General features: G+C 38.6%; 1 protein-coding gene and 2 long non-coding RNA genes across 3 annotated transcripts; all 3 read right to left on the bottom strand.

Moving 5' to 3' along the window:
• Positions 1 to 1,917: 1,917 nt before the first annotated feature.
• LOC121643596 lies at positions 1,918 to 2,566 on the bottom strand. The gene is made up of 3 exons (XR_006011132.1): positions 2,433 to 2,566; positions 2,069 to 2,193; positions 1,918 to 1,963 (listed from the first exon to the last, which is right to left on the bottom strand). It is a non-coding gene; the product is annotated as an uncharacterized LOC121643596 (long non-coding RNA).
• A 108-nt stretch (positions 2,567 to 2,674) lies between these two features.
• Positions 2,675 to 5,382, bottom strand: LOC121652911. The gene is made up of 5 exons (XM_042006079.1): positions 5,295 to 5,382; positions 4,330 to 4,477; positions 3,885 to 4,021; positions 3,534 to 3,627; positions 2,675 to 3,040 (listed from the first exon to the last, which is right to left on the bottom strand). Exons 2-5 carry the CDS (start codon positions 4,369 to 4,371, stop codon positions 2,675 to 2,677), a joined length of 639 nt encoding a protein of 212 aa, XP_041862013.1. The 5' UTR covers positions 4,372 to 4,477; positions 5,295 to 5,382.
• A 2,944-nt stretch (positions 5,383 to 8,326) lies between these two features.
• On the bottom strand, positions 8,327 to 22,472 carry LOC121639391. Its single transcript, XR_006010155.1, has 4 exons — positions 22,239 to 22,472; positions 20,102 to 20,109; positions 12,563 to 12,564; positions 8,327 to 8,339 (listed from the first exon to the last, which is right to left on the bottom strand). It is a non-coding gene; the product is annotated as an uncharacterized LOC121639391 (long non-coding RNA).
• Positions 22,473 to 24,780: the final 2,308 nt, after the last annotated feature.

Genomic DNA, 24,780 nt, shown 5'->3' with positions numbered 1-24,780 from the left:
TAACGCATGTGAACTCTCTGGGTAAATAATACGGGCGGAGACTCACAGCTAGCAGTTCAATGTCTCTTGTGCAGATCTTCTCTTTAACAGTGACATGTTCAGGATGACACCAGCGCTGGTTTACCAGCACCGCAATTCCACCTCCCTTCAACTTCCCGCTGAGTTGTTTATTGCGGTCTGCACGGACCGTCCTGAAGCCGTGTACAGACGCATTACAGTCTGGGATGTGTTCATGCAGCCATGTCTCGGTGAAGCACATAATACTGCACTCTCTGTATTCTTTAAGAGACCTGGTTAGCACCTGAAGTTCATCAATTTTGTTAGCTAGCGATCTCACGTTTCCCATAACAACCGTTGGAAGAAACGGTTTGAATCGCCACCGTTTTTCTCTCTGCCTCGCTCCTGCCCTGCATCCTCTTCTCTTTCTTTTCAACTCCGTTGGGATTTGAAGTGTTGTTTCACTGATAATCTTGAGTTTGGAGAGTTTTATCAGTTGATCCCGATGGTAAACAAGTCTCGTTGCCATGGAGACTCACAATAACAAGTCTTGCAAAAACAGAAAAATATTCAGAAAAATCTCCCGTATAGCACAGCCTCTGACCAGCGTGAAAAATCAACCCGAACAGACACAGATTGACAGCTGATGTCTTAAAAAAGACGGCTATATTGCAAAAAATCACGAGTTAAAAACAGAGCTACTACAATTGCTGCTGCCACCTAGCGGCGCATTCTAGAATTGAATGTTTATGTTTATTAAAGTGGCAGTATATAGATTCATTCTTGAAAATAAACTCTAAAGTTTTTAAGAGTGGTATATAAATGAAAGTGTCATTTACTGGTACCTGCTCATATATTCCAGATACTTTGTTTCTTTTCAAATCATATCTTACTCCTAAGTGAATCTCAGCTGGTTCAACAACACCCCATTTTTCACTAAAATATTTAGTCCATTTCGTGTTTGTGTTCAACTCACTGAAAGGATTAAAAGTATTAAATATTTCTTCCACTGAACTTCTGCTGGGATTATCAGCTGGTACTGCACTCAGTACTTGTTCTTTAAGATTGGAATGAACTTCATTGACATACTCCTCCATGCTTTCAACTACTGACAACACAACACTGTTTGCAACACCATCACCTTGTAATTTTGCGACAATTGAAGCACACACATTTTTTGCATGATCATTTGACATAGAAGATGTTGAAGGCTGAGCCAAGTCCATATCAGAAGTGTATTCATGTGAGTTTTGTCCATTCAATTCTGACGGATGTGGTAGTTGCATATCAACTTCACTGTCTGAGGCCATGTTCCCTGTACTATGGCAACTATTTAAATGCTTTCTAAAACCTGCATAAACTTTTAAACTCCAATGAACACCCTTCTTGAGCACAAAGAAGAACAAAATTTTTGCCAAGATATAACCCATGAAAAAACTTTAAATGTTGAATTGATGCACTGGGTGCATCATGCAATGATCTACAAACATGACACCTGTACATTTTTTAAGATGGTTTTTAGCTTTCTCTTTTAGCTTTGGTTTCTCTTCATGAACATCTGTACAATGAAAAAACAAAGTTCAATAAATGCACTATGTGCAATAACCTAAAGCTGTCACATGTATACATTATTTTAAAAACGTAGCTCTTAGCTCGCATTCATGAACTTGGCTCTCAACTCCTTCACTCTGGGACTTGCTTCCGTGCTGTCAACATCAATCCCATGACTGCTGTCTGCAGGAATGTACATGTTATTCAGAGAGTTGTCATAGCATACACTGAATGTAATGTGCACTTTAAAGAGCTCATCAAAGGCTGCCAATGACGTAGTTCCCTGGCAGGGAATGAGTTTCTTGTCCATCACAATGTTGTAAGTGCGGACTGCTTGCTTGCAAGTTCCAGAGGCCAGAAAGTACAGCTGGCAATGTTTATCCTTCTGTAGGTACTCTTCCAAGCTTCTACAGGACTGTGTGGAAAGTTACATATCAGTTTACCATTGTACAGTTTTGCATCTCCATTACACATTTCACTAACAAAACACAAAAGCAGAAAGCCATGAACTGGTACATACCTTGTGAAATACAATCAGATGGTCCATGGCCTGAGCTGCGCTGATTTTCTGTGTTTTCTTTCTGGTAGGCTGAGGTGGTAGGATATGAAGGAGTAGCAGTAAAGATGACATGTCACTGTCCCACTCTGCAATGAAAAAATCCTGTTTAATTCCCATTTTCTTTTAAAATTCAATTTATCGGTCAGTGAATATAATTAACACAAGTATTACGGTACATTTGGTCTATAAGACAATGTCTAATTTCACTCCAGACTTAAACAGGTAAACTTACTCCTTACTTGCCTTGTAACTCAACAACCAATAATCTTGAGCACAAGACAAATGAATCTTACATTTAAGAGTAATTTAGGCTGTATTGGAATACCTTGGTGATCCTCTGAAGACTTCCCAGTATATTGGCTCTTCGCAGACATCAACAAACTCTGGAGTAGCGGGGTGGTAGTAAGGCTCTCTGCTTCTCTGATCACCTTTCCTCTGAAGGAAGTCTGCCATTTTTCAAGCAGTTTAGCTGCCGTTTCTGGTCCAAATAGGAGAGTAAATTCTTGAAGTATCTGCAGCAATTGAGAAATTGACAAACATTTTGGTTCAACTTACAGCTCTGACGTTTCATTTGCTAGAACATTTGCTACTATGTACCAGTCCTTTAGTATCCAGCAGCCTTGGAAACACTGATAGCACAGTATGTGATCTATCGGGATTGTGGATGAGGCACTGTCGATACTCAAAGGTCTCCTTCATCTTCTGGAAGATGACCCTTTTGTCATTGGTGTGGTTCATCAAGGATATGGCCTCTTCACAATGCCTTTCATCCAGCTGATCATCAATCTGAGGAAGGTCTCTCTGCTGTTCTGGATCACCTCCAACTGCTGTCTGTGTTTTTGGTTCCTTAAATATGAACTTAGTCTTCCTTTGAATCGTCTTGAGTCGCCATGCCAGAAATCCGGAGCCACTTTGTCCATCATAAAAATGTTCCTTGCAAAGGACAGAGAAATATTTGTTTCAATTCAGTCTTTGAAAGATACCATGTCCCTTACCTAGTTGCTACACGAAGTGACTACAATAGCCAAAACTACATTGTCATAATTCAAGTGCTTACAATAAATTCTGACTTAACCATAACACGTGTGTTTTACAAACTGTTAGAAAAATGTATAAAATTTTGGTCATTATGGGTGCAGAATTTGGTAACAGCATAGAACTGTATTGTGTTAAATTTTGAGGTACACCCAACTTTTGGTTCCTGCCTCATTAGATTATAAGGTTAGACTTAATGTCAGAGATACCTCTTAGCATACAAGAAGTGCACACAACATCCAAAATAAGTGAAAGAATAAAAGTTGAATGAACAATGGTATATAATAGAATCTTTGTGGAACACAGATTAATTACAGTATCATAGCCAAATCAAAATGTCTGGTTACAAATTGATTTTAGAAGTTATGATAAAGACAAATGGTGCACTTACATATCCTTTGCTGGAGAAAGGATCTCCTGATGAAGGGAACAAGGTGACAATTCCAAGTGCATAATTCTCTTTGGTGACTCGCTGAGGGACTCTCCTGCAAAGACAATGATCTTTTTAAATAAAGGTTAGGAGACAAACAAAAAAGCAGCAATTAAATTATTTAATTAATTGATACTTTCATCTAAGCTCATTAAAGTTATCACTGTTCCATTTTTAGTCTGGCAACAGTCCTATGGATTAAAAGTCCCAAATTGATTCCCAAAGCCTTTTACCTTTTCTAATCTAGATGAAATATTTAATGATAACTAACAATGAATTTGAACAAAATTAGTTGGTTTTCCCAAAACATACCCTTCACTCTCAACCATGTGTGCTGTAAGAACGTTGACCATCTGCCTTCGTCTGCTGTCACTCAGTGTCCCAGTTTCATCATATTCTTGGAGTACTGTTGAACCTCCTGGTTTTGCCTCAAGTATCCCCTTTATCAGCTGAATAGTTAAATGTCAACTGTTATAGTTTTAAACAAAACAATCTGACATTTATTTCAATATGAAAAATTAGTACAAAAGGAATCCATTTGCAAAGGAATCAGAATAATTTAATTTGTTAAGCTACAAACTCATAAACATCAAGATTAAAAAACGTATTAAGTAAATGTAATATTTAGCTTTCAAAGTGTTCGTTTTTGCTTTGGCCAAATTAAAAACCCAAATAAAAAAAAAAAAAAACTTGGCACATAAATATTAAGATGACTAATGTTTTATACATGACACTAGAGCTAATAAGTAAAACTTACATCTCTGGCTGACGAGCTCTCCATGGCAGCATCACTTCTCATTCGCTTGGGTTGTTTATAGGCCACTGCAACCACTGGACACAGATGGCAAGCTCCCACTGGAGGAGGATAGAGGTGGATGGAAGTGATGTCTCAGATGAGCCTGAATCTAAAAAGTAAAAATATGTTTTTGTAGCATAGTTGTTGGATTTCAAACATTGGTCATTTCTTTTTTAGAAATTGTAAATATTATTTTCTCTTTATTTAGACAATGAAATCTCATTAAGACAAACATATGCGTTACACACATACTACAACAGAGTAGCAGAGTAGTACTAGTAGTGGGTAGACCTTGCATCAAATGGACTTCTTTGCTGTATACCAGACAAAATATGCTGTTCCTTACAAACCTGAAATATACTTGACAAAAAAGATTATTTGTTAACTGTCTTTTCAACACAATTTTATTTTCATGGCAAACGTTCCCCAGAACTTGATACAATACAATTCAGTGACGCCAATAATACTGGGTGACTGGGTGAATACTCGATTCTGATTGGCTGGAAGGTGTCCATTTAAAAGTGATAATGGACACCTATGAAAGACGTTCTGGTCAAATAGACTTATTGTTGTAAATTATTGCGCTGACTAAACGGTAGTTGGTAACCGTGACAATGAAACTCAGATGCCGGGCAGCAGACACCAGATCAGAGCAGCCTGCAGGCTTATTGAACGATATAGGAAACTATCTGTGGACTTAGACTGTTTGAAATAAAATGTTGCATCATCCTCCGGACACACACAAGCTCTAAGAGCTGCACACAACCTCTGAAATGTTTGTGTCACGTAACATAACGTTAAGCAATCATCTCCCTTCTCTCCACTGATCATATATATGATCAGTGGAGAGAAGGGTGATGATATATATAAATATATAATTTTATATTTATTTCTGAAAACTGCAAAAAAAATTATTTTATACTTACCATGGCCACTCTTAATGACAAAGCAGATCCCCTCCACTGCACATAGTTCAGCAAACACAGCTTCATCTACCTCTGTGCCAGAGTCATCTTCCACACATATTCTGTCCATTGGAATGGAGAACTTGTCTTTCACTATATCACAAACATAATGAACAAATTAACAAGCAAATTCATGTATTATTTTATTAAAACAAGAAGTTCCAATTATGTTCAGTTACTTGTCGTTTGGAACATTTACCCTCATAAACAAATTCTTTAAAATCAGCAGCCTGCAGTTTGATATACTTCCTTTGATTTTGATACTGCACCTTTACAATCATTTTGTCCTCTCCACTAGCCTATGAAGAAAGGAACAAGACATTTAATGCCAATCCTATTTGAAGAAAAATAAGCACCTTAAAACATTCACTAAACTTAAAGGCTATATGAGGGACTAAAATATACTTTTTGGCACTGAAACTGATGGATAGGCAGACTCTCCCTCTCTGCCTGACAGGTCTGGAAAACTGCTCTTCACACCTCTTATGATGAGTATGATATCTCTGTATCCTGTGAAACAAACGTACTGACACACACACAGAATTGTGCCTTGTCCTCAGTCTGCAGTCTTGAGAGAAAACCTCAAGATTTGTGTTATTAAATATAATATTAGTGCTGGGCAATGATAAAAAGTTTTAATCGCGATTACGCGCATGATGCAGTAAATTTTGGTTTACAAACACCAAATCCTTCTAAACACAGAAGGAACAACATGTGATGAATATCAGCATCAGGTGAACAGACAGAAAGCAGGATGAGAATCTCACAGCTTCTAGATGGTGAGGAGAGAGAAATATTCACTATATGCACAATAACTTCCATCCATGCACCTTCACTGCTTCATTATCCACATTTCTGGATATAAATTCTCTAAACTTTCATTCTTAGCTTGACTGTTTAGCTTCACCTCTGCACCTGCAGCCTCCACTACCGGGAGTTAAGGGTTAACATCTCGTTTCCGGGTGTAGAGTCAGGTCTGTAGATGTAACTATAAACATGTGTGGTATCCACAGAAAGTCCAGAATCTCAGCTACCAGCTCAATAAAACCATTTCTATCACCAACACACACAGTTAAGACAACAGACAATTCAAAAGAAAAGGTACACGAAGTCCTAAAAATACATAAACACAGATGATGTCTCTCCATGAACACGAACAAACGACTCCTCTACTGAAAGCTCACATCTCAAAGATTCCACAGCTGGAAGTTTCATCTCGCTACGACCAAGATTCACCGAACCAGAGGTAGAAGAAGACCCGATTTATGCTGCATGTTAAGAAAACAGTCAAAAAATGTTTTACCATTGTTGTCTGGCCTCAAAACTTAAATCCACCAAGATAAAACTACATTTAGTAAAAAGTTTCTTATTGTCTTTTGGGAACAGTTTGTCCTCCAAAAATCACATTTTTTTTTGCCCATTTGCATGGGTTTTATTGGACAAAGAAATGTCCGTTCTTTTATCTTATTTCAGTGCAAGACAGAAAACTCCATTTTAATAAATCCCCTCTCTCCTGATTAGACGCAGCGCTGCAGCAGGACCAGACGTGCAGTCTCCGCATGTGGCCAGTGAGCACAAAGTTTGGGCGAAAGAAGAAGAAAAAAAACACCTGCATTACTGCACTATTAAAAAGAACTAATGGCGTTAATTAATGAAGTAATGAGTTAACGCGTTACGTTACGTGTCCAGCCCTAATATATATATATATATATATATATATATATATATATATATAGAGAGAGAGAGAGAGAGAGAGAGAGACAGAGAGAGACACACACACACACACACACACACACAAATACATATAAGGAGTGTGTCTAAAAACACTTACCTGAATCTTGAGACTCTGAATGGCTAATCTCTTGATCTTGGTGTTTGCTACGAAAACAAAAATGGTTTAAATTACAGCTTAAACTTTCACAATTACACCTGCTGCGACAAATTCAAATGCCAAAATAAGCAGGAGAAAAGTCTTAATTGATCTTGATTGACCCCGACACAGTTAATCTATTACAAGGACAAACGTCATTTTTAAAGTCAAACTTAAGGTTGTTGTGTCGCCTGTATTTATAATTAGTGGCAACTATCTGTGTCACTTAAACAGACATCTAACATAGCTTAACGTTAGCCTTTTTGTCTTCGAGTAACGATTTTTTTTTAAAATCTCAGTTTGTCTAAACACTTAAAGTGACATTTATACAAACCAACAGAGTCACGTTGTGTACACAAAACTCGAGATAATTAGCGAGCACAAACTTATTTAAAGTATCTATATAACAAATAGCAAAAATTAGTAAATACCTACCGTCCACTCCTCTGCATGCTTGAAGCGAGTGAAAGAAAATGGCTGATTTCTAATTCCTTCGCGCCTGTAAAATAATTCTTCCAAATGCCCGGATGTTCCAATCAACACCCACGGGTGTTGATCGTTATTGCACCGTGATATTACCCCCATGTTTGTTCACCACAAGGCGTCAACGCCACCTCGTTGACCTACAAAAGATGTCCTCCAGGATGGTGCACCGGAGAGCCCAGTGGCGTATATAGCTAGAGGCAGCCGCTGAGAGGAATCAGATCCATTTATTTGAAATAAAACTGTGTGCTTTAATTAAGCAAAAAAGAAAAACGGCGGTGATTTCCCCCTATCTTGTCTGTATTTGTGACAGTTACGGACAGATAGCGGTATCGGATCGCTCCCTGTCTTGGTACTTTTCGTCCAGTGTATTGATGGAGTCATTTCAGACCATCACTACAACAGGAGCACACGAGTACACAAACTCTTGATGGAAGCCCTCCAGAGACGGCACTGGCAGGCATACCTGGGCACCCTCACACAAGAGGACCGAGCTGCAGATCTGCAAACTGCAACAGATTTGCAACAAAGTTTCCAAGTGAAGACTTCAGTATCATGATCACATCTGATCAATTCATTTACATTGAAATGGTGGTAAATCTGCTTCTATTCATCAGCGCAACCAGACAGGGGAGCTGGGCCCTTGAAAGGTGCTCGCGCTGTCATCATGGTGGATAAATAATGGTGTCAGGTAAATAATTTTATTAACGGACAGCTGTACCCCAACCCGAATATCACTCTGTGGCTCTACTGATGTGTTAGTAGGTGCTTTAACATTAGAAATACCAGCATTTTCAATTTCTCCTGCAGTCCCCTTCCCCCTACCATAGATAAATCATCCACTTACTGACCTGTTGTTTGAAAAACAACATGTTGCATGTTGCTTCCCCACCCAGATTACAAGTGCAAGATGCACTTTTCCTTCAGTTCAGATCTGTAGAGATGATAGAATCTTTTTTCTGTTTACATTAGATACATGTTTTTGTTACATCACTCAGACTGATGGCGTTGGATGTCCAAAAACTTAATTTATTTTTCACCAACTGGCATAGTTGGCATAGTTATGAAAAACTCTATGTCTGTTTGCATTCTAGGCCAGTAAAACCTTTGTCTAGTCAGGTGTAAAACCCTGTCTATACCTAGGTGACCTATCTCAGAGTGAAGGTACTTGTACACCAGTTCTTTGTACTGCTCCGGCAGCACAGTTTGGGAATGTGTTGCTGTTTTACGCTTTAACAAACCCTCTTCAGAAATGTACAGTTTTTTCCATTCATGCCACAGTTGCTTAACTTTTTCTGTCTGTAAGGTGCTGTCTTTCCTGTTTGGTTTTTCTCCTGACATCTTCAGTCTCAGAATATGGGATATGGCGGGATCTCTTAACTGTGCCTGCAGTAGATCCTGCTGTGTCACTGAAAATCACTTTCCCTACATACTGCACCTCATTTTTAAACAGGTCACATTTATCTGGTCTCAGTTTAATACCCCAGGCTTTTTTACTTTTTTTGAGTGTGAAATATTTATCAGTTGGCAAGATATTTTGAGCCCCTCGTCTAAAGAAAGGTTCTCATCAGGCTCAAACAGCATTTCAGTATTCCCTTTGAAGTCTGTGTTTACAGGACAGCGGATGCATTGTGTTTGACCTCCTGGAACGACAACAGGTGTGCACCCCATCTTTACTGTATAAGTTACATTCTCATCTGTAACTTCCTGGATCAAGTTTAACAGTGTCTCTGCCTTTCTTGTGCCTAGTTTTAGAGAGTTTCTGAGCAAAGCTATTCTATCGCTGGGCTGAGCCTGGTCCTCTCTCACTTTCATTATCTCTTCAACAGCATTAAACCCAATTATGGGTCTCTGCACAATGTCCCTGCTAACTAAGGCTGGGACTAAAACCTCATCTGACCCTGTAGAATTGGTCTTTGGACCACACAGACTGAGACTAATCTCAACCCATCCCTGGAAAGGGATTTCTGAGCCATTGGCAGCTCTTAGGTCCAGGAGTTCAGTTTCCTTCAGCAGGTCACTAATGGGAAGGATTTTTGCATCAGGTAAGTTTTGAGACATCCATGCTTCACTCATTATAGTCACTTGTGCTCCTGTATCCCACAGGGCTTGAGTCTTAATGTTGTTCATTTTGCACCAGACAAGGCATTTCTTACCAATCAAATGTGCAACCCTCAAGTGTTTTGCATGGGAGTTACACAAACGAGTTGGCTGGTCTTTTTGTTTGACGCTTGAGTTTGACTATGTGGAGGAAATATGGGCAGTAGGTTTATTTCCTTCCGTCAGCTGTTTATTTGAGTTCAGGGGTTTGGTTAGTGGGTTAAGTTTGGGGCTCGAGTCACTATGGGACTGGGGTTCTCTAGTCGTGACGCGTCCTTCAGTCACAACCTCTGTCAGTTTCCCGATGGCTTCTGCTCTTTTCCCATTCTGCACCCTTTTGCCCAATGTGTGTCACTGCCGCACTTGAAACAATGCTGACAGTCCATTTTATCTTGTTGACATGCTGCACACCGTCTTTTTGGTCTCTGAGAGACATTTGCACATGCTTTGGTTTGATGAATATCTGAAATCTTTTTATCACGATGGACACTTTGCAACAATGAAGCTACTTGTCCTGAAAGCTCTCTTATTGCTGTATTATTCTCCTCTATTTTTGTAAACAGGGGGTTTTCCTTCATTGTCTTACTTGGCTTTTCTGAGACTTGGGTGACTTGAGGGCTGTTTTCAACCCCGCTCTGTTCCACTGAGTTTAGGCCCGCCTTATACATGGCCTTGTTTGTGGTCTTTATCTTTAGAGCTCTTTCACTCTCATTGTATTGAGCAATCTGCATCTTTTGTAGCAGCTGCTCATCACTACTGTTCTCATCCTGTAGATACATCCGCATCTCTGCTCTGATGTTATCGTTTGATAAACCTGTCATAATGGACTGAAAGCACTGGCTTTGGACTAGCTCTTTGTTGTATTTCAGACCAGATTGTGCACGACTAGATGCAAACAGGATTCTTTGACGCAGATCAAGCACACGAATGAGGAAATCAAGTGCTGTCTCACTCGGTCCTTGCACTGCTTTTGTCAGCTGATGATAAAGCATAGTTGCATCCTTCTCTGCATAATGAGCTCTTAGTATCTGTCTGAGAGTCATTAAAGTGAGATCCGGTTTGCCTTCTAAGTAGCTCCTTAACTTCAGGCCAGGGCTCACAGCTTGTATTACAGCCTCAACAATTCCCAGTTCTTGATAGTTTTTCTTTAAACCACTTTCAGTCTGGTGCTCCAGGCTACTGAAACTGAGAGTGTCTGTAGAAGTTGACTCACCAACATGTCCCTTTATCCTGAATTCCTTTCTGAATCCAGGAGGAGCAGCATAGTATTGGTTGGTTGAGAACTCACTATCTCCAAACTCTTTGTTGTTTTGAAGGTTTTAAATGATTTTAGGATTAACCGTGACTCACAGAACCTCTCAGTCTTGGTGCTACTGGATCTTAGCGCAGCATTTGACACAGTAGACCACACTATTCTTTTAAACAGACTAAAACACCCGGTGGGCCTCTCTGGTGCTGTTCACAACTGGTTCACTTCCTATCTCACAGACAGAACTTATATGGTAAGTTTGGATACATGCTCCTCTAAGATCCATAAAATGACATGTGGTGTGCTTCAAGGGTCAGTTTTAGGCCCTGTTCTTTTTAATTTGTATATGCTCCCTCTTGGCAGTGTCATCAGGAGGCATGGAGTAAACTTCCACAGTTATGCTGATGATACTCAGCTGTACATCTCCATGTCTCCTGATGACACGAGACCAATGGATGCCCTTTTCAACTGTATCTTAGATATCAAATCCTGGATGGCAGAAAACTTTTTACAGCTTAACCAGGACAAAACTGAAGTTTTAGTCATTGGTCCTGAGGCTCAGAGAGAGAAACTTTTAACTAAATTAGAGGCATCCGCATTAAACCCATCATCACAAGTAAAAAACCTGGTCGTTATTTTTGACTCTGAGCTTGGTTTTATTCCACATATTAAACATGTTACTAAAATAGGATTTTATCACCTAAAAAACATAGCCAGAGTCCGTCCCATTCTCTCTCGGGCCAACACGGAGATGCTGATGCATGCTTTTATCACCAGTCGTATTGACTACTGTAATGCCCTGCTCTCTGGTCTTCCCAAAAAGAGTTTTGCACCTCTACAACTCCTACAGAACTCAGCTGCTCGTGTGCTGACGAAGACCAGAGGGCGGGCCCACATTACACCGGTTTTAGAATCACTGCATTGGCTCCCCGTGTGTTTCAGGATCGATTTTAAGGTTCTCTTACTGGTTTTTAAATGTCTTAATGGTCTTGGGCCTTCTTATCTTTCAGATTTGTTTTTACCTTATGAACCCTCGCGGCCCCTGAGGTCTTCCGGTACTGGCCTCCTGACTGTACCTAAAGTCAGGACACATACTCACGGAGAGGCAGCTTTCCAGTGGTATGGTCCTCGTCTGTGGAACAGCCTGCCGGAGGAGCTCAGGGCTGCAGAGAATGTTAATGTTTTTAAGAGCAGGCTCAAGACCCACCTTTTTAATTTAGCTTTTACTTAATATTTATTCATTTTATTTTATTTATTTTATTCCCCTAGCCTATTTATTTTTCTATGTTAACCCATTTTTATTTATTTTATGCCTTTATTCTATTTATATTATTTTTAGGGTATTTTCCCAGTGTTTCCTCGGAGGGGGCTCTCTGCACCGGGGGCTTTTCATCGGCTGTGGCTGCTGCGGCTCTGTCCTGCAGGTTCTTTCTGTCTGGTTGGGTGGCTCCTCTGCCTCTCAATTGGCCGTGTGCCCTGGGTCGGTGTCCTGGCAGTCGTGGCCGGTGGGCGGCTCCCGGTGCAGACGGCTCCCTGTGATAGTGTTTCCTTACCTGGCTCATCTGTGCTCAACCTCACATTAGTCTTTTAATATGTGCAAGTATGTGTGTGTGTATGTGTATGCTTGCTTGTACACAAGCGGGGAGAGAGGGGGTTATGTGTGGGGGTGGGGGGTGGGGGGGGGGATTTGGGGGATTGTTTTAACCATGGAAAGCACTTTGTGCTGCATTCATGTATGAAAAGTGCTCTATAAATAAAGATTGATTGATTGATTGATTGTGGGGTTTCCCATGGTATTAGTTGCTCCAGCGATGGCAGCGATGCTTTGCGGTCTTTCTGCTGTCCTCCGCCTGCGCGTGCTGCTGACCGCGTCGCTATCCGTCGACCGACTCTGCAGTACATCCTCAAGTTTGTCATTAAGTTCCATAAGCAGAGGCATGCCTTCATCCTCTTTCTCTAACAGTTCCTGATGTTCACAAAACTTTATTACGTGCTTAACGAGGGCACGGCGAGTTTTGTTTTCAATGTTCTCACAGTCATCTCCGGAAATTCTGCAGAACTCACAAACACCGTGCAGTTCTTCCACTGTCAGTTTGAACAACTTCTTTTCAATCTCCAGAAGACAGTCTTCTCGGTGCTCTGACATCTTGTTTCCGACTATCTCCACTGATCAACTCTTGGGGGGGGGGGGCAACAAAACGATTCAGTGTCGTGCTAGCTACAGACGCTTAGCTAATTGCTACTTGCTTAGCTCCTGACACACACCGGTCTTCTTTTCCCCTCTCCTCGTTAATAGACAGCGATTAAATCTCGGTGGGACCTCCAAACTGTTACATCACTCAGACTGGTGGATGTCGGAAAACTTCATTTATTTTTCACCAACGGAGACTGGCATAGCGAGCAGACATTCTCACACTTTTTTTCACTGGAACATGGCTCTACAACATTTTTCTCTTACTTTTTTCTTTTTCTCTTGGTCTGTCTGATACTCTGAGTCACAAAAGCTTTGCTCTGACCCCTACAGGTGACAACAGTAAACTGTATAACCACAAATATATTTGAATGCACAGCAAAACTAAATATACAGGTTATTGAGCAGATGCACCAGCCAGAAACATTTCCTCATAGGTGCTACATTTTACCACACTATACCATGCAGGTTTGTGCCATTATGACTTGTTTTTGTAAGGTTTTTATTCCTTCTAGTTATTTATGTAGCTGCTGCACACTTGAATTTCCCTCTGGATTAATAAAGTATATATCTATCTACCTATCTGTTACTGTGCCATTTTTAATTTTTTATATATTTTTTATATTTTTCATCACAATGTACTGAACCATATCTGACTTTTTTTATTTGACAGTGGTTGTGGATTAAAATTTGTAATTTTGAGTGAGTTTAGAATGTATACAAAGAGAGGATGAGTTCTCTGATGATGACTGTAGCGTCCAGGTGTTCGGCTGTGCGGGTCCTGGATGAAGCAGGGTGAATCAGTAGGTGAGTTCAGCAGCAGTCTACACAAACCCATGGTTTATCTTTCCTACATTTGCGGCATGTGTATTTATCACATTGTGAACACTTTCCAGCACCATGCTTCCTGTTGCACTTCTTCAGCACCTGACACTGCTTTTTCTGAGGGAATGTCTAGGGGTTTGTTGAAACTGCAACTTCGTTTCTTCCTTCAGGGCCTTGTCTTGCAAAAACCTCAAAAAAGGTGAAGAAATTTGCCTGTACATGCTTTGTACAAAGAATGTGTGTTCGCCGCTTTTGTTATTTTTTTTTCTTTTGTGTGTTTCTTCAATCTTCACTTTCTGGTGCATGGTGCTGAGAATACAGACAGATTTGCTCTTTTTGGGTGCATACACTGTCAGATGTGAACACCTGCGTGAAGGATTCCGTCCATCGTGAAGCAGCTTTGGCTGGGGGTGGAACTTCCTGTCTCATCTTGTTCATGGTTGTGTTTCTTTGCAGGAGCCTGTCAGCCAGTGGCAGCGATGTAAAAAAGTTGTCAGTTGTAAGAGTCATGACCACATCCAGAAATGGCTCCATTAGTTTCATGACCAGTTTCTCTGACAGTCGCTCTCCTGTGGGACGAGTGGGGTCTTTTCCTAAGTATGGAATGGCATTACACATAAATTTGGTCTCCAAATCTGCTGCGATCCAAAATTTGATTCCAAATTTGTCAGGCTTGGATGCAGTATATTGGGTAAAAGGACAGAGAACCTTTGTTGGGAAAAGCTCCTCGGTGACGGTAATGTGTCATCCTGGCTTGTAAGACAACATGCAGATCCTGATAAAACATTGCCAAATGTCAAGATAGCAGCAAACTTGTCCTTTTTCACACACTCCTGTCTTTGTCATCAAACTGCAGGTGTTTCATTTTGATGTCGATCAAGCACAAGAAACTCTGGAGACAGCTTGTGATTTTACGCTTGCCGTACTCCGTAGGCTCTTCTCTGTCGCTAAACGTTGGATCTTTTGAGCCACATGTAGGAAGATGCTCAACTTCTTGCTGGATCCAAACAGTCCAAACATCTTTAGCAGGCAACAATTGGTCCGGTCGGTTTGGACCTCTCAGATTTCTGAGGTTTCTTTTGAGGGGGCGCATGCTTTTCTCTGTGTCACTCACAGCGTCATCATCCGTGGATACCTCTGTATCTGAGCTGTCCTCTTCAAGAATGAATGTGACTTCTTCTCCACCATCAGAATCCCATTCATCCATGGCCTGCAGCAGTGCTAAAGCCTCCTGAGGAGAGAGCGTGTTGTGTAAATGTGCAGCAGACATTGTCCAGTCTGCTCAACATGTCTGTGTCTGCATTTATCCAAATAGTTCAAAGCATCACTCTGGCTCCCACCCACAGCAATCATACACATTCATAGATTTGCTGCTTCACTTTACAAAAGATTGCACAACCATGAGGATGAAAAGTTGATTTTGTGCCCATCCTAACAATGGATGGGTTGTGACATGCAAATATATCTGTAACTTTGCCCTCTTTGTCTTGGTATATTCACACATAAAGCTTGAGTAAAGCCTGAATAAAGCTTGATGATCAAGTTGGAAGATAAATCTAAACGAATATCAGGTTTTCTATTTGAATTCATGTTTTTTTTTTTTTTATCTCACTCTGTCACCTGAACTTGGGGTGAAGAAAACGTTCATACATCATAAATGAGGACGATTAGGTGGTCCACCCACCCCCCTGGTTGTCTTCATCATGAGAAGCCGTGGTTCACCGGTGTGATGATTTTCATCCTGAAATGAGCCTCGCTTGCTGGGCAGAGGTCCACATTGGCCCCTGGTGTAAAAGCAGCAGCCATAATTTTCCTCCTGGACTTCTGATTTTTAAAATTCCAACTGTGGGGCTTTGCTAATGTGGCTCCTGTTTGCCCTGTTCATGAAGCAAGTCTAGTGGTTTATATCTTCTATGGCGGAAACATGCCCAAATTCAGATATTTCACATTTTTCTTGGTTGCAACGTGCTCATGTCCACCACAGAGTGACGCCCGAGACTTTATAGGATAAAAGTAGACAGTATGGAGCTAAATAGAGCTCTAGAGATCTGACGGTGCAGATAGTGTTCAAGATTATATTTTAATACACATATAATTCATTCAGTGCACTTAGTGGATCAACAAACAACTGATCTGAAAGTTAGAAACTTTCTAACTGGAGGTGGGGTGGTTCTTCTGGGTGGCTCAGCAAGCCGAATGCAAATTGTGTAAATTCTTCACGTCATACATTTACGTAAGAACAGGCACTCCCTCTTCACCTCACTCTGTGGTCACTCAGATAACACACTAATTATAGGAGGTGACTTTAACATTATTTTGGACAAACATGGAACCACAGGAGCTCATCGAGTCTGGAAATCCTCAGAAACTGTAAAACATGAAGGATTTTGGTCTCTGTGATGCTTGGCGCTCTCACCATCCCACACTAAGAGAATACACCTTCTTCTCTTCAGTTCACCATTCCTATTCTAGATTAGATTATTTCTTACCTAGCAGCTCGCTGATGAATGACATGTCAGAAATCTATCGCAAGCCGTTTGAGCATTTATTCCATATGCTTGATATCAAACATCAGTTTCCTTCACTAGTTTGCATTATGCATAAACTAGTTAACATGTGCTCACATTTTATGGGTATTTTTAATAGACTAGTGGAACTCAAAATCTGACAAGTAACAATTTTTCAACAACTAGTGACACTTTGTTTTACTAGTTACAACAGAAGCTGTACTAGTAAAACAAAGCTCCATACAAGCTCCTTAAAAAAAACAAACTAGTTGCCTTTTTTATGCACTAGTGGCCCCATGAGCTGAACTATTAACTTTGTGTGTCATACTTGTTAACTAGTGAGATACAAAAACTCTAACATGTGCACAGGTCAAGAAAAAAAATTGTTTACTTGTTAACTACTAACTTATAATTTCCTGGGATAGTTAACTAGTGAGCATGACAATGCCTACTAGTTAACAAGTAAAGTTATAGGAGCTTACTTGTCAACTAGTAGATGTTAAAATGTTTACTAGTTAACTAGATAAAGCCTATTTGGTCTAGCTAGTTATTTGTTGTGACAAAAATGCTTACTTGTTAACTAGTAAAATCCAAAATGTCTACTTGTTACACAAGTTAAATAAAAATCTAACACTACTAGTCAACTAGAGAGGTCCAACATGTTTACTAGTTATCTAGTTAAAGCATGGTTTGATCTTACTAGTTATTTGAATGTACCATAAATGTTTACTAGTTGACAAGTAAAGATCTAAGCTGTCACTAGTTACACTAGTTGCACTGAATGCTAATCAGGAGGCGGGAAGAAGTGTAAGCAGAATGATTTGATTGGATCTCCAGCTGGAGCTCCACCCAGTGGATATTTAACCCGTTAAAGCCCGACACATTTTCACTGTGTTTGCAGAGGAAAGTCTGACGGAACATGTAGAACAAAAAAAACGTTATTTTATTCAGCACAGCCAAATAAAACATGTCACAGGGTTTTTGGCTTTAAAAGGGTTACTGTTGTGTTGTTATTTTTAGTTGTTTTAAACACTGAAACACAAAGCAGTTTTATCGTTTTCTGATATAAGCAGAAAAAACACAACAGCTCACCATCTATAAGTTTCCCTTTGTTCCCTTTTAACTTGGTCAAAAAACATGTTGTCAATGAAAATATCTAGAAAGGAAATAATGATAGTCTAATTCAAAGTAAGAACACAAATAACAATAATCACATACTACTTACAAAGTTTGTGAAGTAATGATGGCTTGCTGTGCTTCTTTGTTCATAACGTACAACAAAGACTGTGTTCACATCATTTAAATTTCTAATGATAAATCTACAAATTTAATGCAGAAAAAGCTGTTTTACTGGAGATGTTTATGGGTGTTGTCTTTTAGTAGGACTTTTACTCTGCTACCTGCAGTGTTGCCCCTTAATTCATCATTACCTGAAAACATACTGTATCCACTTACAAACAGCATTAATAGTCTTCAATTAGCTGGTTTGGTCACTTTAAAATGTATTTCAGACTTTATATTTACTTATTAATTTATTCATTAATTTAGTCAAATATGATTAGCAGGAACTGTCATGTGACAATCCAAATCTTTAAACCCCTTTTCTTTAAATGAATTCTTTCGTCATATATATCAAAAACTCAGTTTTATTACACACATAAATCTTTCTAGTTTTAATTTATTGTCTATGTTCTAGTAGCTTTTGGAAAGGAGCTTGGTCATTTCTCATTCACAATGTGATTAATAACTAAAAAAAAGGATGGTAACATGTTATGTTTATGTTATTTAACAAGTTTTCTCTGTAAAACTGAATAAACAAAAATTGCATTAACATTGACAAAACAAAACAAAACAAAAACAAAAACAAAACAAAACAAAACAAAACAAAACAAAACAAAACAAAACCAAAACAAAACAAAACAAAACAAAAACAAAGACAAAACCAAAAACAAAACAAAACAAAACAAAACAAAACAAAACAAAACAAAACAAAACCAAAAACAAAACAAAACAAAACAAAACAAAACAAAACAAAACAAAACCAAAAACAAAACAAAACAAAACAAAACAAAACAAAAACAAAAACAAAAACAAAACCAAAACCAAAAACCAAACCAAACCAAACCAAAAACAAACCAAAACAAAACAAAACAAAACAAAAACAAAACAAAAACAAAACAAAAACAAAAACAAAACAAAACAAAACAAAACAAAACAAAAACAAAAACAAAACAAAACAAAACAAAACAAAACAAAAACAAAAACAAATACAAATACAAAACAAAACAAAAACAAAAACAAAAACAAAAACAAAAAAAAACAAAACAAAACAAAAAACAAAACAAAACAAAACAAAACAAAACAAAACAAAACAAAAACAAAACAAAACAAAACAAAACAAAACAAAACAAAACAAAAACAAAACCTTTGACTCTAGCATGTTAACAAGAAATAAAATCTTTGAACCTGACCATCTCTGGTGTTCTGATGTCTGTACTAGAAATATATTAGCAAAGTACCATCCATGCATCCATCCATCCGCAGAGATGATGGTGCTATCACTATCCCAGCTATCACTGAGCAAGAGTTCAACCTTAACAGATCACCAGGCAAAGGCAAAGTAATCTCTTATTTACATATGTAAACATAAAAAAAGAAACAGAAAAAAAACAGCCAAGTTCACATAATCAAGATAGTTTTTTATATATATTGATTTGTATTTTGGTTTTGTGAATACTGTTGACTTTACATTTTTATACTACCAAAAAAGTTTAACAAACACATGTTTGGTGTCCTTTTCTTTACTAACATTAGTCTCAAAATGTAGAAAATCATCAAATCTGAATTAAAAATAAATGTACTACTTATTACAATTAAAATACTCAAAGATCATTTTATTTTGTTAAGTTAAATAGCAAAAATTACTAATATAGAGAGAAATGCAACACTGGTCCATCATATCTAAAAAAAAAAAAAAAAAAACTGAATAAGTTTCATATTTGTACTTTCTTGTGCAACTGAGAGCAGCTTCAAGGTGACCAATTTTTCTTATTTATTTTTTTTTTCTTTTCCTTATTCTTTGCTGTAAAGATGTCACGTGATCTGATCAGACCGGCCATGATCACAGACCTTTGCAGGGTTCAACTGTGTGTTTCGATGTGATGTTTCGGACAGGCTGTTGTTCTTCACAATGATGTCTATTCATTATGTTATCAAACATATTGCTTCAGTCTTGACCAACTGTTAAAAGCAGGTTCTCAGAAAACTGTTAAATAATTGTGTTTTGACCAATCAAAACACTTGTTACAGCACCTTACGTCATTCATCTGCTGTCCACAAATAACATCAGTAATACCAGTGAAGTTTTAACATTTTACTAGTTTACAAGTGAAGAATTTACTTTAATTTAAACTAGTATACTAATAACACTAGTGCAGTTAAAACTGCATAAATTTCCTATGAGCAAACTAGTAAGAACTTTTTCCTGTTAAATTTAACTAGTGCAACTAGTCACACTAGTGCAACTAGTAACACTAGTATGACTAGTAACACTAGTTCAGTTTCAAATTTCCTGCACTTGTTCATCAAGAGGTGGGAATAGCGGAGTTCAAGGAAAGAAACCACTTTTTTCATTACTCGTTGATGCAGCGTTAAAGTTGTTGTTTTTTTGTAAACTACAGCAAGTGTTGAAGTTGAAGGCAGACATGGCCGATACCATACTGCATTCCTATGGTCATGGTGTGGACCCCATCCTGTCATAATCTGTGCAGTTTTTGTGGAGATGTTTTCTATGGTCAATGGGTAGAGTGGTTTCAAGTGTGAATGCAAAAGTTAACTGTCCTATCACAACACAGCAATAAATTGAGATTAATTTATTTTTGGTATCTTAATATTTCATAACTGAGTCATCTGCCTATTGCAAGACCCCATCTTGACATAACAACGGAGCAAAGTGAGCTGCTTCTTACTCAAGGTGTGGTCCTGTAATCAAATCAAATCAGATCAAATCAAGGCTCTACTTATAAAGTGCTTTTCACAGCGAAGGCAACACAAAGTGCTTCACAGATAAAGAACAAAAGCAATTCATGCATATTAAAATAAAAGAAACCTTCACATAAATACATACGTAGCCATTTAAAAAATAAATTAATGATAGTCTCCCTCACACACTGTCACAGTGCACACAAACAACAACTGGTTATAATGATGATGATGATGATTATTATCATTATTATTAATATTATTATTATTATTATTATTATTATATCACATTATTAGAAAAGGGCCCTTTAAGTTTCTGAAGCACACAGTTTGATCCCTGACCAATCAGAATCCTTCTCCCACCTCTTTAATTTACATACAATATACACGTGAACCTGCTGACCTTAAGATTATGCAAGTTAACTAGGGGCAGCTAATTTCAGTTTACATGTTAACTATAGGTCCAAATCCTTACTAGTTGCACTAGCTACGGTCTTTTCTTACTGATCTAGCATTATGATAAGGTTTTAAGACATTACATGCCAACTTATCAAGACAAAAATGCCAACTAGATGACTAGCTAAGGTTTACTTTTTATTTTACAAGTTAACAAGTAAGACATAAAGATTTACTTGTTAGCTTGTGAGGCACAAATTGTTTGAGTTCCACTTTTGTTATTTCACTCTTTAACAAGTAACAAAATTACAATTTTACTAGTGAACTCGTAAGCTACCAAAACAGTTACTAGTAAGCTAGTGACACCTATTCTGTTTTGCACACGTAAACAAGTAGAGAGTGTTGTCTCCTACCAGCCAGACTATTTGGCAAACATGTAAAGCCTCTGGCATGACATGTTGGTCATTTTTCTTACATGTTAGATCTGTGCATTAACTAGTTATTCATTTCTTGTTACTTGTGGATAAGTATATGCTACTAGTAAGACATTTCTTTTACATGTTAGCATTTTTTTTTGCACTTCTTAACATTTCCTTTGCACTAGTTTATATTTAAATCTTCTCAGTCAAAGAAAAGTGCACACTAGTCAACATGTGCTGCAACCAGTTAACTAGTTTAAGTACAAGCATTTCACTTGTTAACATGTGCAACACATGCAGCACTTTGCTAGTTGACTAGTTGTTGGTACATGCTGACTAGTTAGCAGTTTTATTGAAGTAGTAAGGTATGCATGTTAACCAGTTCATCTATAAAATCAACTAGTGAGACAAAAAACCCACATGTTGAAAACAAACTCTCACTAGTCGTTATAGTTGTGTACTTGTGCTTAATGAGAGGCAACAAGTTGAAGTAAAAGTCCAACATGTCAGAACAATTAGCAACATGTTCAGCCTAAGGCCCTACATGTTTGAAAATAATCAGACTAGTGATAAAAATGCCCTGCACTAGTTAACAAGTAAGACACACATTGGGTTCACTGGTAAAGTAGATACTTTTTTTCCACTGAACTAGTTTACAAGTAAAAGACAGTTTATGTTACTTGTTAACAAGTAATATCAAACAAGATACTATCTTGTTTAACTAGTAACCATTTAGATCCTCACTTGTTAATTAGTTCATGGTTTTTAGTCTCACTAGTGAACATGTAACATCAAAGTATTGATACATTTGAGCTGACGTCACAGACGCGTTCCACTGCGTTCGAATGCTTGCCGCCGCCATATTGAGTACCTGCGCTGAGTACCTGAACCACACAGGTAGTCGGAGATGCCGTCAAAATGCTGTGCAGTTGGGTGTGACAAAAAGAAAGGAGACTGAGATATAGCTTTTTATAGATTACCAAAGGAAGAAGAACGTCGTCACAGATGGCTTTCAGCGATCAGGAGGGTTAACTGGACGCCGACTGCAAGTAGCCGTCTGTGCAGTGTACATTTCATATCAGGTGAGTTTCAATGCTAGCTAGGAGAGCTAGCTTTAGCTAGCGGGGTTTGATAAACAAACTTTTTAGAGAAGTAAGTGATTAGATTAAATCCAATTAGACCCTTTGTGCAACAAATGCATTTGATTAGCATTTCATATGAAGATCTTTCCACAGAGATAGCAGTTGTTAGCTTAGCTTACATATCGGTCTACAGCAACAAAAGTTAGCTTACACCACAACAAGCTAAGCTGCTAAAGGACGCTCCTCTGCAGTCTGTGCTGTCTTAATAATAACTGACGATCAGTAAAACAGCAGCGGATATTTTAATCGTTTCCCTGTTGTTTTATTTATGGCCACTTCTGTGCACTAGCAGCATTTACAGTTTTCAGTTTCTGTTAACTTCGGGTGGAAGGTCAATGTTGATAGTTTATTGTGCTTAGATCAACTTAAGATATTTCATTCATCTGGTTACTTCATTGTAGCTGCCTGGAAAACAGGTGGAGTAATATTAACTGAAACCTCTGTCTCATCAGGAGCAGAAAGCCAGAACCCACTAAGTCCAGACTATGTGCCAACAATATTTCCTCATCTAAATTGTGGAAGATTAATGTTACTAAGAAATTTATCAATATTGTCATCTGTTGTAGTTAGATGTGATGTATATAATGTTGTATAGAATTCTTTGAAAGTGTTATTTATCTTGTCAGGGTCGTGGCTGATGTTTCCTTCTGGATCTCTGACAGAGGAGATGGTTGTTTTCTCCTTATTTGTTTTTAACTGATTAGCCAGGAACCTTCCGGATTTGTTTCCATGCTCAAAATTCTCCAAGCGAAGTCTTTGCACCAAGAATTGCGTCTTTTTATCTATTATTTCATTAAGTTCAAGTTTAGCTTTCCTTATAGCATTTAGTGTGTGATCTTCTGGGGAGACATGGTAAGCTCCTCTAAGGATTTAATTCTGAGTTCTAACTTTGAAATTCTCAAAGTTTCCTTCTTTTCTTATGAGAAGAGAAGGAAATTATTTTCCCTCTCATTACTGCTTTTCCTGCTTCCCAAAGAACACACGCTGAAGTTTCTGGCAAGTCGTTATTTTCTAGATATAAGGACCATTCTCTTTTAAAGTAGCTGATAAACTCAGGATCTTTAAGTAATGACGTATTAAATCTCCAGTTTCTAGTTGCTGGTTTATTGCTCTTACTTCTCAGAGTGAATGATACTGGTGCGTGATCACTAATGCTAATAGGATGGATTCTGATTTCTGACATGTCATTCATCAGCGAGCTGCTAGTTAAGAAATAATCTAATCTAGAATAGGAATGGTGAACTGAAGAGAAGAAGGTGTATTCTCTTAGTGTGGGATGGTGAGAGCGCCAAGCATCACAAAGACCAAAATCCTTCATGTTTAACAGTTTCTGAGGATTTCCAGACTCGATGAGCTCCTGTGGTGCTTTGTTTGTCCAGTATAATGTTAAAATCACCTCCTATAATTAATGTGTTATCTGAGTGACCATAGAGGCGAAGAGGGAGTGAAAGAAGGAGGGATTCTCTCTCATGCTCCGTCCCTGCAGATCGATCACCGTTTCCTTCATCTTCTTATTTTCCTCCGAGACACGGGTCAAGCCCTTGGTGAGGGATTTTACCGACTCTCTGAGACCAGCATTTTCTACAGCCAGAGTTTCCACCTGCTTCTGGATGAATTCTAATGATTCACATAGCGCCTGGAACTCCTTGTGGAGAATTTCTACCAGGCTCAAACGTGCATCAAAACTACTGAGTTTCTTATCTATAGAGATCAGAACATCTGTTGAGTCATTCCTCGGTGGTGAAACAGCTCCAGGTGAATCCTCATTTCGCTGTCTCTTGGACTTAGATGAGGTGGAGGGGGTGGAGGTGTTGTTTGGTTTCCCCATGACGATTCTGTCATAACAGCGATCTATAAAATCTGTCAGGTTGGCCAAATCCTCCCCGCTGTGCTCCAGAGTTAACCTTATAAAGACACTATTTTACTACTTTAAAGAATATTTTGATTAGGCTGGCACAAAATACAATTGAATGAAAGAATAAATGTTTGAATCTGCCGTCTCCCCGGAACTACGTCACCTACAGCATTAGCGTCACTTACCTGGGAATCACAAAGTCAGACTACTATCAGCTTAAGAACATATCAAGGGTAAAAGATCTGATGTCTCAGCAGGTCCTGGAAAAACTAGTCCAGCTTCCATCTTTAGTCGGCTTGATTATTGTAACAGTGTTTTTACAGGTTCTACCTAAAACATCAGTCAAACACCTGCTGCTGATCCAGAACTCTGCTGCTCCAGTCCTCACTAAGACCAAGAAAGTGGACCACATCAGTCCAGCTCTGAGGT

Source organism: Melanotaenia boesemani, chromosome 1, assembly GCF_017639745.1.
Source record: "Melanotaenia boesemani isolate fMelBoe1 chromosome 1, fMelBoe1.pri, whole genome shotgun sequence".
NCBI lineage: Eukaryota > Metazoa > Chordata > Actinopteri > Atheriniformes > Melanotaeniidae > Melanotaenia > Melanotaenia boesemani.
This window is presented reverse-complemented; position numbering and strand designations above follow the sequence as displayed.

Bases quoted from the DNA above. Each gene is read 5' to 3' on its own strand.
- LOC121652911 (XM_042006079.1), bottom strand. From the start codon at position 4,371: ATGAGAAGTGATGCTGCCATGGAGAGCTCGTCAGCCAGAGAT. The intron at 4,022-4,329 runs GTAAGTTTTACT...TTAACTATTCAG, and splicing joins AGAGCTCGTCAGCCAGAGAT to CTGATAAAGGGGATACTTGA. The intron at 3,041-3,533 runs GTAAGTGCACCA...GTCCTTTGCAAG, and splicing joins CTTTCTCCAGCAAAGGATAT to GAACATTTTTATGATGGACA.